General features: G+C 48.2%; 1 protein-coding gene across 7 annotated transcripts in view; it reads left to right on the top strand.

The window, feature by feature from the left end:
* Slc39a14 (solute carrier family 39 member 14) overlaps window positions 1-14,582 on the top strand; it is a 49,480-nt gene extending 34,898 nt beyond the window's left edge. For 4 of the 7 annotated variants that reach the window (XM_076545319.1, XM_076545321.1, XM_076545320.1 and 1 more), the window contains 7 exons: window positions 993-1,179; window positions 1,750-1,919; window positions 7,122-7,241; window positions 7,949-8,137; window positions 8,253-8,460; window positions 9,350-9,534; window positions 11,251-14,582. In XM_076545319.1, the coding sequence (XP_076401434.1) occupies window positions 993-1,179; window positions 1,750-1,919; window positions 7,122-7,241; window positions 7,949-8,137; window positions 8,253-8,460; window positions 9,350-9,534; window positions 11,251-11,397 (1,206 nt within the window). In that variant the 3' untranslated portion in view covers window positions 11,398-14,582. Of the gene's footprint in view, window positions 1-992; window positions 1,180-1,749; window positions 1,920-3,785; window positions 3,956-7,121; window positions 7,242-7,948; window positions 8,138-8,252; window positions 8,461-9,349; window positions 9,535-11,250 lie in introns of all 7 variants that reach the window. The other 3 variants (XM_076545324.1, XM_076545323.1, XM_076545325.1) reach the window with 1 other exon arrangement.
* The last annotated feature ends 3,441 nt before the right edge of the window (window positions 14,583-18,023 follow it).

Here is an 18,023-nt window from a genome sequence, read left to right as displayed (position 1 = left end):
GTAGTGTGGGCTCAGGACGTGTTTCAGTAGTAAGAGCCCCTGCTTTGAAAGCTTGAGGACCCGAGTTTGAATGCCCCGCACCCCGGTGAAATATCTGTAATGGCAGTGTTGTTTTCCGCTGGCTGCCAGCCTAGCTCCAGGTTCAATGAGAGACACTGTCTCGAGGGAGTAAGGTAGGGAGACTAGAAGGATAGGACACCCCGTGTCCTCTCCTGGCCTCTTGAATACGTGTGCACATCATGTGCACGCACGCACGGATGCACAGAGAGAGGGCGTGGGGAGAGCTCTCAAGTTCAATTTCCCATGATATACAAGACTCCCCAAGGTCACTGCGGGGGCCTGTGACTGCTAGCCAGCACACGTCCATACTCCAGCAGAAGTTTCTAGAATTTGCATTTTAGCACAATAGTCCCCCGAGCTGTTGTAACGTGCAGCCAGATTTTGACATCAGGTTTGCAGATAGAATCCAGTTTTTTCTGAACGCACACCCTGGTCACGTGATTGGGAGCGTGTCTTCCACTGCCACCCCGCTCCCAGTAGGACTGGACCTGGACCTTCCAGGCGTACGCTGGGCAGACACGCCATGCCTGAATTACATCCCCCGACCTCTTTTGATTGTATTCTCTCTTCGCTTAGAGCGAGGGTCTTGCTGAGCTGCTCAGGCTGGCTTTGAATTTGCTTTGTCGCCCAGACATCCTTTGAAGCTGCAGTTCTCCGGCCTCAGCCACCCAAGTAGCTGAGGTTAATTAAGGTCCCCCTGGGGATCTGAATGTTCCCCAAACCTCTTCCTGCGTCCATTTTCAGCTGCGTGTACTAAGCATGTTGGTGGCTGACCTTTTCAAGTGCAGGGATTCCTGACTCCTCTGTCCCTGGAGATGCGTCTCCAGAGTCTCTGCCGTTTGGCCGCGTCCGTTTTTTTCTCTTTATTCCTCAGAGGGCCCAGTGCGACTTTTAGGTTCTAAGAGCCCTCCCGCCTCTTCCTCTGGTTTCAGTGCTTTAGCTCGGGAGACCTCTTTGCTGCCCACAATTTCAGTGAGCGGTCTCAGATCGGGATGAGTGAGTTTCGGGAGTTCTGCCCCACCATTCTCCAGCAGTTGGACTCCAGGGCTTGCACCTCAGAAAACCAGGAGAACGAGGAAAACGAGCAGACAGAGGAGGGGAAGCCTAGCGCCGTTGAAGGTAAGTAGGGAAGAGAGGGGGAGCGGAGTGAGGGTAGATTTGGATAATTGACACGTGCACCAGACTGTTCCACCAGTTCATCACCAGACCCTGGGTGGGCTGGCTGGTGAACACAGGGCATTGGGCCCTGGCCAGCATGTGAATATGCTTTTTTTTTTAACTCTTTGTTTTCATTACACTGTAAGAGTGCCAACCTTTATGACCTCCCTTGGCTACTTCATTATCCCCACCTCCTAGTACCGCCCCTCTAGCTAGAGTGGATTCACCCTGTCTGAGTCCTTGGGTGCCTTTCAGAAGTCCTATATAGCCAGCAAGAGCTACCAGACCTAACGTGTTGCCGTCATAAGTACATGTGCTGTCTAAGCCATGGTATACATGCCTCCATGTTGAGTCTCTTCCTGTAAAATAGGAACCTTGACACTGTTTTTCTGAGGCTTCCCTAGCAAGAGATGGAGTCACCAAGCATTTCCTGAGGGGCTGCTGGACCTCTATGTGCCTAGATCACGCTCAGCAGCAGAAGCGCCCGCCCTCAGTAATGGAGGCCCTCGTCTGTTTCTTGTTCCTCCGCAGTGTGGGGCTTTGGGTTCCTCAGTGTCTCACTGATTAACCTGGCCTCTCTCCTGGGAGTCCTGGTCCTGCCGTGCACGGAGAAAGCGTTTTTCAGCCGTGTGCTCACTTACTTCATCGCCCTGTCCATTGGAACGCTGCTCTCTAACGCACTCTTCCAGCTCATCCCAGAGGTGCAGTAGAACAGACGCGCGTTCACCTTTCCCGGGCCGCCCCAGCCGAGCCCTCCTCTGGCTGACATCCTCCCTCTGTGCTCTAAGGCTCCCAATAACTGCCGCCCCAGACAATGAATCTACTGTTCATATCAGGGGGTCCAATACCTTCTCTCCTTCCTCTGCTCACTCAGGTTGGCCTCTGGCCTCTTCGGGGTGACATCGGATGCAAGGTTCTTAACATTTGTGCCCCCCCTCTTGGGGAATCTCCTTTGGCTGCACACCAGAACCCCCATTTGTAGGCATCCAAAGGAAAGTTGCAGTCTGTGGGGGCGGTGTCCAAGGCAGGCCCTGTATCCTAAGGGAAATCGTGGGGGTTGCTCATGTGTGGACTCCATTTGATCATCCACGAGAAATGAGGCGGGAGGAAGGGGGGGTTACAGCGGCGGTGTGGAGAACTGGCCTCAAAAGCGTGAGCCCCGATTTTTAATCAAGGCAGCTGTGGCAGCACTTGGAAATCTGAGGCAGGAGGATCACAGCTTTTGGGCAACTTAGCAAATATGTTGTTCCCACCAAAATAAATGCGATACACGAGAGGGAAGCTCAATCGTTGGTACCTTGCATCTTGATCTTTCCCTGACAGGTCTGACTTCCTGGTAACTCACCCACTGTTTTTAAATGTCCAGTAATTTTGTTTTGTTAATTGTCATCACTGAGGAGCTGCAAAAATGAGACCCAAGTTGACAGTCTGCCCTTTTTCAGCCCAGTCACATGCTACTCTTGGAGAACTAGTATGTAGCTACCTGGTTGACCCCTTTGGTGGCGTGAAGGCGTTCATAAAAACTCATGTCATTGGCTTCCCAGCTCTCCTCAACCGAGAGACTGACCCAGGAAAGCTTCCCTATGAGGTGTCATGCCCCACCCACCTCCTCCTTCTACACGAGGGAAGCACTGAATTAAGGTCAGCTCCCTTAACAGTTTCAACACTTGACGTGGACCTAGGAAGTTCTTCCCATGGGAGACCTCATCTTGGGCTATTTTTTTTCAGCTCCAGCCATTGAATTTACTAATTGTTTTTAAGGATTTGAAGTGACACGATTCATTGCCCGTTCGGCCGGCACTACTGCCACTGTCCGGGTTGCGCCCTTCGGGTCGCACGAGGGTTGCCATCCTGGTACGGTTTTGTGCTGCCCCCTCCTGAGGGCTGAGCTCACAACCCAGAATGTGTCACCTTTGGAAAATGCCTTTGAAATAGATTTCGATGATGGGTTGGCCTTGGAACTCCGCTTTCTATACCGGGTCCCTCCCAGAGCACATAGAAACAGACAGACACGACTGTTCAGAAGCCACACCTGATGGGCACCAAGCCTTACCTGTCCCGCCCTGCACGTGACTTTGTTACACCTTCCCCAGACCACCCCATCCGTGGGCAGCGTCACGTGTGCCTCCGCGACGTGGCTTCAGTATGCAGAAGCAAAGCCAGCGACACCCCAAACATCTTCTTCCCATTTGCCCTCGTGCCCTGGTAAAAGACCTTGAGTTCACAGTCTGTGCTGGTCCTGGGCACGCGGCGTGTGTGATGAGGCCGCATCCCGCCCTGTTTGCCAGTCACAACCAGCTGGCGGGTATGACCCGGCCGCCTCAGGAGCAGGGACAGTAGTCACAGGGTTCCAAGGCCACCTCAAATTCCTCCTCATACCCTCCTGCAATGATTGAAGGAAATTGCATCAGGCTCGAATCACTAACAAGTTTCCTGTTTCTCTCTCCCTCCCTACTTGTCTCTGGTTTTTCTTTTCGGGTTCCTTCGTTAATACCCACAACTCTCCTCTCCACCTCCTTTCCCCCTAACGGTGGTTGCCTTGCTCCCTGTCCTGGGTGGGCTGGCAGTATGGGGGTACGGTCTCCTCTGCGTGACCGTCATCTCCCTCTGCTCCCTCATGGGGGCCAGCGTGGTGCCCTTCATGAAGAAGACTTTTTACAAGAGGCTGCTGCTCTACTTCATAGCCTTGGCGATTGGAACCCTCTACTCCAACGCCCTCTTCCAGCTCATCCCCGAGGTATGGCAAGCTGCAGCACTCGCCCCCAAAGCACCCCCCCTGTCTGCTAGGGGGACAGTCAGCACAGGGGGAGGCCCCTCCGTTCGCATGGAAGGCGTAGGGACCAGCTCCCAAGGTGCTTTCCGTTTGGAAAGCTAGGACCAAGGCAGGAGCTAGGAGAGGTTTAAGAGCTGGCTTGAAACCCCATCTTTTCTATCTCCAGATTTTACATCCTGGACCAGCCATTCACCTCTCTGTTCTTTGTACAAAATGGCAAACAGTAAGAGTGACCTCAAAGGCACACGAGTGCCTCCAAAGTGCTGGGACTGTTAAGTGAAAGGCCAGTGTCTTGGGACTGGAGAGATGGCTCAGTGGTTAAGACCTGCCCTGGTTTGAGTCTCAGCACCCACACAGAGCTTACAAACTCTAACTCCAGTTCCAGGGGATTGGATGCCCTCTTCTGGCCTCTGCAGGCACCAGGCACACTTGTGGTGCATGCAGACAAAACACTCATACACATAATATATATATATACATATATACATACACACACACACACACTTTTTTTTTTTAATAAAAAAGAAAAAGAAAAACAAGCTAATGTAGCTCAGACTCTCAGTGTGGGGACTTCAATTCAGAGAAACAAAAACCACAACAGAATCCACGGGCCTCACTAGAAACCCAGTTCTCTTTGGTAGGGAGTCTGAGGGCAGAGGACATCCAAAGGAAACAGCATGTCTGTGGCACCTTCGTGTGGATGATCTTTCACAGAAGAGGAGGGAGCCAATGTTTTCAAGCCTCAGTAGTCAGCTTCAGAGACATTCCATCTGATTTAGTGGGATGCCTTCAGCAGACCTGCTAATTATGATGAGCACAAGGCATTTCTTTGTAGGTGGTCTGACAGGCCTGAGCAAAGGCAAGAGACGGTTGCACATGCTTCTGAGAACACTGTTTTCCACAGTATTATTTTGTGTTCCCAGTGGATAGCTGTGATACCTATCTACCTAGTCATCTTTACCCACAGAGTCTGACCTGCATGGGAGGCCGCTGCCCCAAGCCCAGGGCCCACGAGTCTGAGTCCCGTGCTCTTGAGTCCCACCTCACCTCCTGGCTCTTTTCCTTCACATTTTTTCCCCCCAGGGTGCACCTCTTCTCCAGGAGAGCTCACCTGAATGTGGGACTTCTTTAGCATTTGCCCTCCAGGTTTCTTAGAAGATGATGCTAGAGGGCTGTGACTAAGTGTGGTACTTTTAAACACCCGAAGGACTTTGGGGTTCCCCTTCAGTAGGATCAGATTCTGCCTCTGTCATGTCCCAGAGAGAGTTGGAGGTCTTTTTATTTATTTAATCTAATTAATTAATTAATTAGTTTTTTAAAATGTTTTGAGACAGGGTTTCTTTTCTTTTCTTTTCTTTTCTTTTTTTTTTCCAGAGCTGAGGACCGAACCCGGGGCCTTGCACTTGCTAGGCAAGCGCTCTACCACTGAGCTAAATCCCCAACCCAACAGGGTTTCTCTGAGTAGCCCTGGCTGTCCTGGAACTCACTCTATAGACCAGGCTGGCTTCGAACTCAGAGATCTGCCTGCCTCTGCCTCCCGAGTGCAGGGACTAAAGGCGTGCATCACCACCGCGTGGCTGAAGTTTATTTTTTGAGGCAATCTCACTCCATGATCTCGAATGCTCTGTCTTCCTGCCTTAGCCTCCTGAGTTCTGGGAATGGAGTTTCTGTGAGCCTGTTTTCTGGTAGAGAAGAGACAAACAGGCCATTGGACACTTGGCACCATAAACCAGGAGCCGAATTTAGTTTCTGGCTACCCCTGTCTTCTGTGTCAATGAATTCTCTTCTCCTTTCCTTATTTAATAAGTGAAGTTTCCAGAAGGAACTCAAAGAAATACCACCTCCACTCCATTCTTTTCAAACATATTTTTTATTATGTTCTAAAAGAGATGGAATCTTTGTTGGGCAGGCTGGCCTCAGATTCCTGGGCTCCGGGATCCTCCTGCCTCATCCTCTGGAGCTGCAGAAACTGCAGGCCCGGCTTTAAACCACCCCAAGATCGATGCCTGCAGGGACGAAGACCGATTTTTTGGTTTGTGGTCCTTTCAAGGTTCTGTAGTCAGGAAAATGTTGCAATTCTTGCTATGGAGCAGGAATGGATTTCCCTTTTTAGCAATCATCACTAAACCACTTCCCATTGTGTTTATGGGCAGATCAACCAGGGACACTGGATGAGACAAAAATAAACGCCAGTGGCCTCTCTTTAAATGTGGGATTTGATGACTGAGTTCCTGTGTGGCTAAATACTGACAGAAACTAAGGCAGTGTTCTCATTAAAAGAGAAAAGCAGCCTCTAATCCCCAGCGCTGGGGAGGTAGAGGCAGACAAATGTCTGAGTCTGGGACAGCATGGTCTCTGTAGTGAGACCTAGTCAAAGAGGAAGGAAGAAAGGAAGGAAAGCCAAGCGGGGTGTGGTAGCTCACGCCTGTAATCTAGCACTTAGGAGGCTGAGGTAGGATATTGCTATGGGTTTGAGGCTAGCCTGGGCTGTGGAATGAGATCCTGTTTCAAAAGAGATCCGTAACAAACAAACAAACAAACAAACAAAAAGTAGAAACCACCTGCAGTGTCTTTTCCCTAGCTCGAGGCTGTAGAGATGGCTCAGCAGTTAAGAATGCTTGCTGCTCTTTCAGGGGACCAGTTTGGTTCCCAGCATCCACATGGCTCACAGATGCCTGCAGCTCCCAGGCTCAGGTGACCTGATGCCCCCTTCATGGCCACCCACACATGCACATTCACAAACACCCAGGCACATACATATAAATAAGTCGTATATATCATATATGTATGATTCGTATCATTATATATGGGCCAGAGGTGTAGCTTAGTGGTAGAGCGGTAGACCTTAGCATGCGTAAGGTCTTGGCTCCAAACCCCAGGGTCAGGAAATCCTAAAGCTGGTCTGCTTTTGTATCAGCAGAGAATACCCAACCCACCCAGCGAGTGCTGGCTCATCGGGGAATGTCAAGATCAGGGTTTTGTTTTTTTTTATTTTTTGCTGGCAAGAGAATGTGCAGACAGCAGAGCTCCCCGGGCTGCCTCCTTCCTAGAGCGGAGAGGTTGGTAAGCAGGCGACAGGGAGAGGTGAAGGCTGTTTACTTACACTCACTCTCTTCTCCTGGGCCCACAGGCTTTCGGTTTCAACCCTCAGGACAACTATGTCTCCAAGTCTGCAGTGGTGTTTGGGGGCTTCTACCTTTTCTTTTTTACAGAGAAGATCCTGAAGATGCTCCTGAAGCAGAAAAATGAGGTGAGACCCTGGGGTAGTGATGGAATAGCTGGGGGGAAACTCTTAAACTTCAAAAAAAATCAAAACACTGGTAGCCACCAGGTGGATCTCTGGGAGTTCGAGGCCAGCCTGGTCTACAGAGCAAGATCCAGGACAGGCACCAAAACTACACCAAAACTCGAAAAACAAACAAACAAATAAATAAATGCTGGCGTGGGTCAGCGAAATGCCTCAGTGCATGAACAAACAAATAAATAAATGCTGGCGTGGGTCAGCGAAATGCCTCAGTGCATGAAGGCACTTGCAGGGCAAGCCTGGCAGTCTCTGCATAGAGGAGAATAAAGAGGCTTGGTGACATGCCCCCAGGAACAGCGCTGACTAGTGTAGCTCCCATAAGAGGTCTCCGGTGCCTGGCATGGGGTCACTGCCTGCTAGAGTTGAATGAAGTGGCCCTCTTGAAGGAGGAATCTTAAGTACTGAGAGTAGTGGTCACCTCACTGGATCCAGTGACATCGGGAGACCACTTCTTTGTCTCATAGGAAGTCCTTATCTCCATGTCCACGTCTTCAGATACAGCCGTTTCCCCGCATCCCCATGTGTGGCCGGCTGGATTCCTTGGATGTGGGAATAAGATCCCCCCTGGCCTTAGCATGCTTCCTCTGAGCGGGTACGGACTGTGTTGGGCTGGTGGTTTTGGTCAGTAACACCAATCCCTTTCGGTTCTCCAGCACCATCATGGGCATAACCATTTTGCCTCTGAGACTCTTCCTTCCAAGAAGGACCAGGAGGAGGGTGTGACGGAGAAGCTCCAGAACGGGGACCTGGATCACATGATTCCCCAGCACTGCAACAGTGACCTGGATGGCAAGGCACCCGGCGTGGACGAGAAGGTCATCGTAGGCTCGATGTCTGTGCAGGTCAGCAGCCGTCAGCTCCCGGGGCAGCAGCCTTCAGGAAGCCGTGGCCTCTTTGAGTCAGGCTTACTGGAGCCACCCCGTAATCTCAAGTCCACTGAGATGTGCTTTCCCATAGGACCTGCAGGCATCCCAGAGTGCTTGCTACTGGCTCAAAGGGGTCCGATACTCTGACATTGGTACCCTGGCCTGGATGATCACCCTGAGCGACGGTCTCCACAATTTCATCGACGGCCTGGCTATTGGCGCCTCCTTCACTGTGTCTGTTTTCCAAGGCATCAGCACGTCGGTGGCCATTCTCTGTGAGGAATTCCCACACGAGCTGGGTGAGTGCATGTTCCCTATCCTATCCCTCTGGGCCAGCTGGCTCAGTTGTTGGCTGAGACACCCTTCCTGTGTCCTCCTCCCTGCTGCCTCTCTCCCTCTTCCGCCTCAACCGTGTTCCGACCAACTTCCAAATTAAAACAGTTGACTAGGGCGTAGCTTAGAATGGTGAAGGTTTTTACAGGAAGATTTTTATTCCGTGAGCCCCATATACTGTGGCTTAATTTTTTCACCTGTGTAGTGTGGTTAATAACTGCACCCGCCTTTTAGAATCCTCAAGGGGATTATTAGCAAACAAATGTTGGGCTTACCAGGTGCCATACACTGTTGATACTCAGTGAAGATGATCATCTCATATGACCTTTACATCCTGCGGAAGCTGGGAGTCAGCTCAAGTGTGGCAGGTGAATGAAAAAACAAAGCTTAAGGATGCATGTAGTTTCACAGAGGAAGACTGAGAAGCCAGGACTAAGACTCAGCGATAACTCAGGGTCCTAACTTGGGCATGCATTGGCTTGTGACTAACATCTCCCTCTCTCAGTTTTGTACCGCCCGTTAGGAGAAAGGGAGCTATTTTTAGTTCAACCGTCAGTCGAAAAAGAAACGAGGCCGTGGCTAGTGGGTCCTCTCCTTTTAAGAGCCTGTGAATTATTTCCAGCCTCTAGGTGGGGAGCAATGAGGCCACTGCTGGTTATTTATGGACTTTCAAAACCCTGTGAGTTCTTTCCAGCCCCTGTGCCGGGAGGTCATAGCCAGAGATGGAAGGTGGAGGTGCCTTCATCCCAGGACCGTCCTTGAGCCTGGGATTCTAACCCACGCTTCCTCCGTAGTTGGAGCATTAGTGTTCCGTGTCCTGACTCAACTCCCTTCCCATTCTCGCCCCTGTTGTAGGAGACTTCGTTATCCTGCTCAACGCTGGTATGAGCATCCAGCAGGCTCTCTTCTTCAACTTCCTTTCTGCTTGCTGCTGCTATGTGGGGCTGGCCTTTGGCATCCTGGCTGGAAGTCATTTCTCTGCCAACTGGATTTTTGCACTGGCTGGAGGAATGTTCTTGTATATTGCTCTGGCTGATATGGTAAGTGTGCCGTGGTTTATGATTGACTCTTGAATCGGAGGGACAGGGCACAAGTTAGAACGGTTGCTTTTTCATCCTTGATACATTGATTTTTGTGTGGGTGTGAGTTCGCTCTTGTGGGAAATGGCTTGTGGGGGTTGGTTTTCCTTATCTTACGGGTTCCTGAGGTCGAACCCAGGTCCTCAGTCTTGGCAGCAAATTCTCTTTCACGCTGAGCCATCCTGCCAGCCCCTATTTTGTTTTTAATAACAGCTTCATTGAGGTCTCTTTCACATACCACATGATTTGCTGGTTTAAGATGTAACAATTTGGGGCCAGAGAGACAGCTCCGCCATTAAGAGCGCTGGTTTCTCTTGAAGAAAACCCAGGTTTGATTCTTAGCACCCGTGTAGTGGTGTAGAACCATCTGAGGCTACAATTCTAGGGGGTCTAACCTCTTCTGTCCTACCAGGGCCCAAGCACTAATGTGGTCCATAGACATATGTGCAAGAAAAATGTCTATACACATCAAACACATTTGTAAAAATCTAAAATGATAGAATCAACAGTTTCAAGGCAGCATTAGGGTTTCTTGTGTGTGTTTGAACCCAGACTGGCCTTGAAGTCATTGTAACCTCGCCTTAGCCTCTGGGTGCTAGACATGCAGGTGGAAACTACTCTCCCAGTGAGTCATTGGTTGGGGTTTTTGTTGTTACGTTTTGTTTATTTTATGCATATGTATATTTTATGTATATGCAGCTCTAGCTGCATGTACACCATTATACCAGAAGAGGGCGTCAAATCCCACTAGAGATGGCTGTGAGCCACCATGTAATTGTTGGGAGTTGAACCCAGGTCCTCTGGAAGAGCAGCCAGTGCTCTTAACCACTGAGCCATCTCTCCAGCCCATCCATCATTGGCTTTAAAAGGGAGAACTTTGGTCCCTCTGTTATCGTGTCATTAAAGAAAATTGATTGTACTCGGTCCAGGGTTCTTATTAAAAATTTGATAGAAAAGGTGTAATGTGTAGGCAAAAAGAAAAGAATGAGAGAGAAAGAACATTACTTATAACCTGTCTATCACAAATAATGGTAACATTATGTCTCTTTTGAAGTTTTAATATTCTTTGAGAATTTCATGAGTGCTGTATTTACATCATTTGCCCCTTCTCCCTCCAAACCTCCTGTGGTGTCCTTCCCCTGCCCTGCTCCTTCTCAAATTCATAGCCTCTTTCTCTCTAATTATTACTGAGATATATAACATATATATAACATATATGTTATATGTGTTATATATGTTATATATAACATATGTGTTATGTACACACAAAGACAAACTGCTGAGTCCATTTCATGTTGCTTGCATGTATAATGTGTATTGGATATCCAATTGGAGGGCTCATCCCTGGGGAAGTCTGAGTAGTCTTTTCCTAGAACTCCTCATCTATGGATAGGGCTTTGTGAGGTTTCCTCCAATCCATGCTGATGTGGCAATTGGTGTTGGTGCTGTTCCGGTCCCGGTTCCGGCAGCCATATTGTTGAGAGCTACAGGGAACGGCCAAAGATAATGCCCCCAATGACTTACTTCCTCTAGAGAAGTCACTAGAAGCTCCAAAACACCACCACCGGAAATTGGAGGGTGGTGGGGGTGGATTCAAACCATAACCTGCCCCAATCACCACAGCTGGTAAGATGATAACGGAAACTGTAACCCTCACATTTTTCTCTCCTTTCTCAGTTCCCAGAGATGAACGAGGTCTGTCAAGAGGATGAGAGGAAGAACAGCTTCCTGGTCCCCTTTGTCATCCAGAATCTTGGCCTCCTGACCGGCTTCTCCATCATGCTGGTCCTCACAATGTACTCAGGGCAGATTCAGATTGGGTAGGACCCCGCCCCCGGGGAGCCAGTGGCATTTCGCATCAGACTCTGGGCCTTACGTCCCCGGCCTGAGGACTCAGCATCCATGAAGCATCATGGAAGAGGCAGTTCTTTACACACTGGCACAGACTGCCTGCATTCAGATGTCAGCTGTTTCAAAATATCCTGTCCCAGGAAGAACCTGCCCCGGGAATCTCTAGGTAGTGCCTCAAACCGTCTCCCCGACCCTTTCCATGTGTGATTCTGGAACTGAAATGCCTCACGTAGGACACACCTCCCTTCTCCTTCTGGTCACCCTCGTCTATCTCTTTCTCTCGGAGGAAGCACCGAGAGATGTTGAATCTTTTACAATGTAAAGATGAAGCCAATGGTCATGGTTTAGTTAGAAATATCAGGGTGGTTTCCAGCTTTGGGGGCCTGTGATTCTGAATGTGTGTACCCTGGAACTCAGGTCAGTCCATCTTGACATGGGTTCTCGAGTTTTTACAGACAAAGGACAGATGATAAGAATCCTGGTTTGTTTGGTTTTTTTTCAGTCTGTTCAGTTAACTGATCTCTGAAAGAGACTGGCATTCTGAGCAGTTGAGGCAGGGGATCACCTCGAGTGACAAGGAGGTAGAACTAGTGGTGGATGTCCTGTCTCCTTGGTGCTCTCTGGTCCCCACTAGGATGCTGGATGCTGGTTGTATGCAGCATCTGCGTCACACAGGCAGCCAGGTGAGCCACTGTGAACAGTCTCCGGAGTGGCAAGAGGTCTGCACTAAATCAATCCACTTTGCCCTGATTTTCACACACACACACACACACACACACACACACCCTCTTGGCTTCCTTTTCTAGATACTTTTTAGATGCCTCACTAGGAGCACATTTAAGATGTTTGCGGGGAAATTGCACAAATTAATCTCCCCTGGTCTAGCCTTCTGCCTAGGTGAACCTGACGCAGAATCGGCACACAGTTGTTTATGCCTTATTGTGACAAAGGTATTCAGAAATGGGGTCAGTGCTGGCCAGACTTAGGACTTGTTAATTGCAGAAAAAATAGTTGAATACCAAGGAACTCTGGACCTTGAGGTCAGACCTTGAGGTCAGGGCTGCGGACGTCACTGCTGCCGGTGAGTTTTAAAGGGGCAACACTGTCTAGCTACCACCTCCTCCCTGGCCCCAGGCAACAGGATTGAAGCCTGAATTGAACTGAGTGTAACTCGCTTTCTTTGGCTCCGGAAAAACGGATGGTTATGCTTGACATTTCACACCACAGGCCGGCCTCAGACACTGTGGAGCCCTCTCCTCAGAACTCTGGCTTCCAGGGGAGCTAATCTCCAGGTTCACTAAGTGAATTCATATATTATTATCATATTGATAACGCAGATTCCTTAGCCACTTTGGGGAGCCAGTCTCTCCCGGAGCCTTTCTTAGTGGTGCCCACAGTCACAGCCCAGGGGCCATTGTTTGCATGGCTGACAGTACTGGTTCATTGCCAACACCTGAGTCTTTCTGTTCTTACCCAGGAAAACTGTCCATTAAAAACAGCATATATATATACACACATACACATACACATATATACATACACATATGTATATATATGAACACATGTGTGTGCATGTGTGAACACATGTGTATATATATATGTGTGTCCATTCTTCTTGGGGAAACATGCTTGCAAACAGGAACCCTGACAACACACCTTGGGGACACAGAGATTTGCTCAGTTTCTCTCCGGCACTTACCTCTCTTGCCTTGGGTGGGTTTGAGGAGAGGCAGGCGGAAGAGGAAACTTCAGCAATCACGGTTCTAGATTGAATGTCAGGACCAAGTCCTGGTAGGATTGGGGTCCAGTTTTACCAAAGAACCAATTCCTTCCACGTTAGAATCTAATAGTTCATGTCATCGTCATTGTCGTCCTCACCGTTGTCACTGTTTGAAGAGTCTTTATCCTTTCTGTTTTATTTTTCCGACAACCGCGTCAGGAGCTAGCAGAGATTGACACTCAAACTCTAAGACTGAGCACTGTGTGGTGCTCACCTGTAATCTCAGCCCTCAGGAGGCAGAGTTGGTCGGAGGCTCAAGTTTTGCACCAACCTGGGCTTCATAGAGAATCAGTCGCAGGCCAGCCTGGGCTACATAGTGAGCTCCTGTGTCAGCCAGACAAAATGAAGATTAAAAACATAAAACTTAGTACTCTTTTATGTGTGGGCTGAGGGTGTGGCTCGGTGGTAGAGCTTTTGCCTAGTGTGTGTGTGACACCCTGAATTTCATTCCCAGCACCACCACACACCCCCCCCCCAAAAAAAAAAGATTGGAAGATTCTGCTTAGTTCACGTTCTTGTGTACTAGAATTTAATTTTAGAGTCCCCTCTAGATGCTATTATTCCTTAAATCCCCTTCATGCTGAAGGAGGACGGTGGCTTTAGAAGAGCTTAAGAATAGTTTTAAACATGAGATAGGGTGCTTGCCATGCACACTTCACAGGAACTCGAGAACTTTCTTGTGCAGACAGCTGCCTTTAAAGGGAAATCCTGGAGCCTCATTCTTCAGGGGTTGGGGTGGGGTGCTCCGGTCCATCTGATTATCTGTGGCTGTTGGCAGCAGATTTGCCCAGCGAGTTGAAATTGTGGCCACTGAATCTTTCTGTCAAATGTTGAACTTGCTGTTTTAAGCATTTGTACATATTAGAAGTCCAAGGGGTGGTGGGTTGTTTAGCAGACTTTTCCCCCTCTGGCCTTATTGCCTGTAGCTTCCTGCCCCCTGCTAACACTAGCAGGGAAAGTGCTTGTCACACAGAGGAGCCCTTAGCCAGGGACAGGGTCCTGTCACTTCGCACCTCATCCCTGACCTCACCTTTTGTCACCCACCCCTTACCCCCAATATTTAGTGTCTGGTGTCTGGTGTCAGCAGGGGAGCGTTCTTCAGTAACCCTTCACCCTGGGTTTTAAACGAGTTCTCTGTTTGGGTCGCCTAGGATCCAGCTTTAGTGAACCCTCTTCCAAAGAGATGCAGATAAGCTGGGTGATTTTTTGCAAAAAGAAAGAGGATTTTATTCATAGTTCCCTTTACAGTTCCATCACAGTATTTTTTAAAATAACTCAGGTGTTATGAGAAGAATTAGAAAATAAAATAACTTATGTCATGTGGACTGTAAGTGTTTTATTTGTAAGATTCTATAAATAAAGCTATATTCTGTAAGAATTGGTAAGAGTCCCAAGTGTGGTCTTTGGCCTGAGGATCTGGGGTGTAATGAAGAATCCTTGACACAAGGTGGCGATCGTGTGTTGCTGATTTACAAAGGGTTTTTGCTGGGTCTGGCTTACATTTTGCATATGGGAATTTAGAAGGGACTTCATATGTCCTATAATACACTTCTTTTTTAAATGATTCACTTTGGGCCAAGTGTGTAACTCAGGAACAAAGGACGTAGCTGTGGATGAGGCCTTGGAAAGAGTAAAGACTGTATGTATAAAGTTCTGTATAGAATTCTACGTTACTTTTCCTTTATTTCATCACGTTTATTGTTTGCATGTATGTTTGAGTAGGCATGTTCATGCATTCCAGGGTGTGTGTACAGGTATTAGTTCTCTCCTACTATGCGGTTTTTGGGGATCAAACTCAAGTCATCAGGCTTGATGACAAACCTTACCCACTGAGGCATCTTGCCCCTTTTTGAAAATAAGGGGCTGTTTTTATGGATAATTACTCTATGTAGGTTCTTGAAGTGGTGTTTAAATGTCACACCATTCTGGTTTAGCTCTTACTGGATGAGACACTTCCAGGGGACTTGTATGCTAATGGTTACCCAGAGATCTCATTATAGTTTGCTGAGGAATAAATCTTATAGTGTGAAGGGACTGGAGAGATGGCTCAGGGGTTAAAAGCACTGACTGCTCTTCCAGAGGACCCGGGTCCAGTTCCCAGCACCCACACCACAGCTCATAACTGTCTGTAACTGCAGTTCCAAGGGATCTGACACCCTCACACAGACATACGTGCAGGCAAAACACCAGTGCACACAAAATAAACATTTTAAAAATTGCTTTTTAAGATCTTACAGTGAATTGTCAGCAGTTACTAGCAGTATCCCGAGTATCAGAGTCGGCTCATTAACAAATGGATCCCTCTAATAGTATGCTGACACCTTAAGATTTCAGCAAGAGCCCATTAAGATTTATTCTGGTGGTGCCAGGATGCAGTAGTAGACTTGCTCTAAGCCCCAGCCTGAGGCAAAACAGTATCCCTGCCCCCATCCCCCTAAGCTTAGAATAGCTCTGCAAAACCACCTATCCTGGGAGAGCAGCCACAGATCATATTGGTCTTTATTTGTGTGTGTGTGAATGGGTGTTATGTCTGCATGTACATGTTATGTACCTCTTGCACGCCCAGTGCCTGAGGATCAATCATCAGATCCCCTGGGACCCGAGTAGCAAAGGGTTGTGGTCCACCAACAGTTGTGCTGGGCATCAAACCTGGTCTTTCGGAAGACCATCCAGGACTCTTGACCACTGAGCCATCTCTCCAGCCCCTCCCGTTGGTCTTTTAATTTGCATTCATTTTCAGCACATGTGCTGGTGGTGTCACAAAGGATGTGGGCCGCAGCCCTGGCATCGATCCCTTCTCTGGGACTCTTCCTCCACGTGCTCTTACCACTTTCCTAGGCTGGGTTTGGTTTCTGAGGGATGGCTTTGCTGTCTCCTGCTCTGGCCCACGTTCATGTAGAAACTTACTTAAAAGAGGTGAAATTATGGCACCGGAGACAATAGGGACCCGGAGTAAACAGGCCTTTAAGATGATTAGAACGGTCACCGCTGACATCTCTTTGTAATACTCTTAGCCAGCTAAGCCCGTTGGGGGAGGGGCTGAAAAGCACTAAAACTGGACATGTCTGCGGAAGTAAGTCGTTAGGCTTCCCTCCTCCCTGCTGCTTTTCTAGTCAGTGGTACCCAGGTCTGATTTGAGCAAAATCCATTCTGAGAAATGGCAAAGATACTCCATGTGGACACAGGTCATAACATTAGAAAAACAAATGCCTATCTATTTTAAAGAGCATGTGCACTTTGTGGTCTCGCATGGGGATACACATACTCCTGAAGACTGATGGTTTACCTATACAATACCCATTGAAAGTCAATGTCTTCATTCTTCTGGAATACATCAAATTACAATCTGTGTCTTCTAGACAGCTTTAAAAGTGTGTGTGTGTGTGTGTGTATGGGCCAGTGAGATGACTCGAGGTAAATGGCATGCCTCCACACCTGATGACCTGAGCCAGGAGCCTGGCACCCACATGATGGAAAGAGAGAACCAACCCCTGTGTGTTATCCTCTGACCTCCACAAAAGTGCATATGGCATGTGTGAGTGCCCCCCCACCTCTAAATAAATAACAATCTGGGGCACCCTGGTGAGGATTCAGGTTTGTTTCCCAGCATCCATGAGGTGGTTCACAGCCACTTGTAATTCCATCTTCAAGGGATCCGACACCCTTTTCTGGATTTTGCAGGCACTAGGCACCAGGCACATACATGCTGCACATACATACAGGCAAGCAAAAACACTCATGCATACACATAAAATTTTAAGTAATTTTAGAAGACTTTTATTTTTAATTATGTGTATGTGGGGGGTGGGCATTGCGCATGTGGATGCAGGTGCTTGCAGAGGCCACAAGAGGGCATCAGATCGCTTGGAGTTGGAGCTGGTTGTGAGCTGCTGGAAACTGAACTCAGGTCTTTTTCAAGAGAGTACACTCTCCATCCCCTAGCCACCCCTAAAAAAAAATTAAGCCTAAGGAAATCATAATTTTATATATATTTGGAAAAACAGCAGCAGTTGGGAAAGATGCAAAGGCTTATCAGAGATCCATGTGTTTTCAACATCACAGCCTCTTCTTACCTCTTCTCACCAATTGGTTTCCACGGTTCGTTTGAAAGGAAGTGAATCAACAGACTAGTCCTCTGGGATAACAGCAGTCTTTGACCCTGGCAGCAGGTAGGCGGCCAGGATGGTTGTCGCATCAATTACAGTTAAGGGATAACTAAGAAGTTCTCTGACCCTGGTAATCATAAGCCAAGAAGTACTTCTGCTAGGCTCTGGGGTTTACTTCTGTACCTGTGGTTTGTTCATAGATACTCCAAACACTAAGGTTTTGAACAAATGAACTGGGTCCACCTGAGTTTTCACAAATGCTTGAGGTCGTCTCAGTGGAGGCCCCGACAAATCTGCTGAAGTCATTGTAAATGAGATGTTTTCTCTTAAAATATGTATTTTTTCTGGTGGGACATGGGCTCCAGGTCTGTAATTCCAGCATTGCAGCACTCGGGGGGTGGAGGCAGGAGGATCAGCAATTTAAGGCTAAGCCTTAGGGACATAGTGAGTTTGATTGGTGTGTGTTTATGTGTGTGTGTGTGTGTGTGTGTGTGTGTGTGTAATATATAATTAATGAATTATAGATGCTAATAAGGAAGAAGAAATTTTTTTCATCATGTCTTCCCCAAACAGGAGATTCTTTCAAGTGCCCTGCAACTGTCTTTTTTATTAGTCTCTACTCATTGTACAAAGTAGTGGATTTCGCTGAGACACTCTGATACATGCATTGAATATGTGCTTTTGTTTGTTTTTGTTTTTCGAGACAGAGTTTT

The sequence above is a fragment of the Peromyscus maniculatus genome, chromosome 9, assembly GCF_049852395.1.
Source record: "Peromyscus maniculatus bairdii isolate BWxNUB_F1_BW_parent chromosome 9, HU_Pman_BW_mat_3.1, whole genome shotgun sequence".
Classification (NCBI taxonomy): Eukaryota; Metazoa; Chordata; class Mammalia; order Rodentia; family Cricetidae; genus Peromyscus; species Peromyscus maniculatus.
This window is presented reverse-complemented; position numbering and strand designations above follow the sequence as displayed.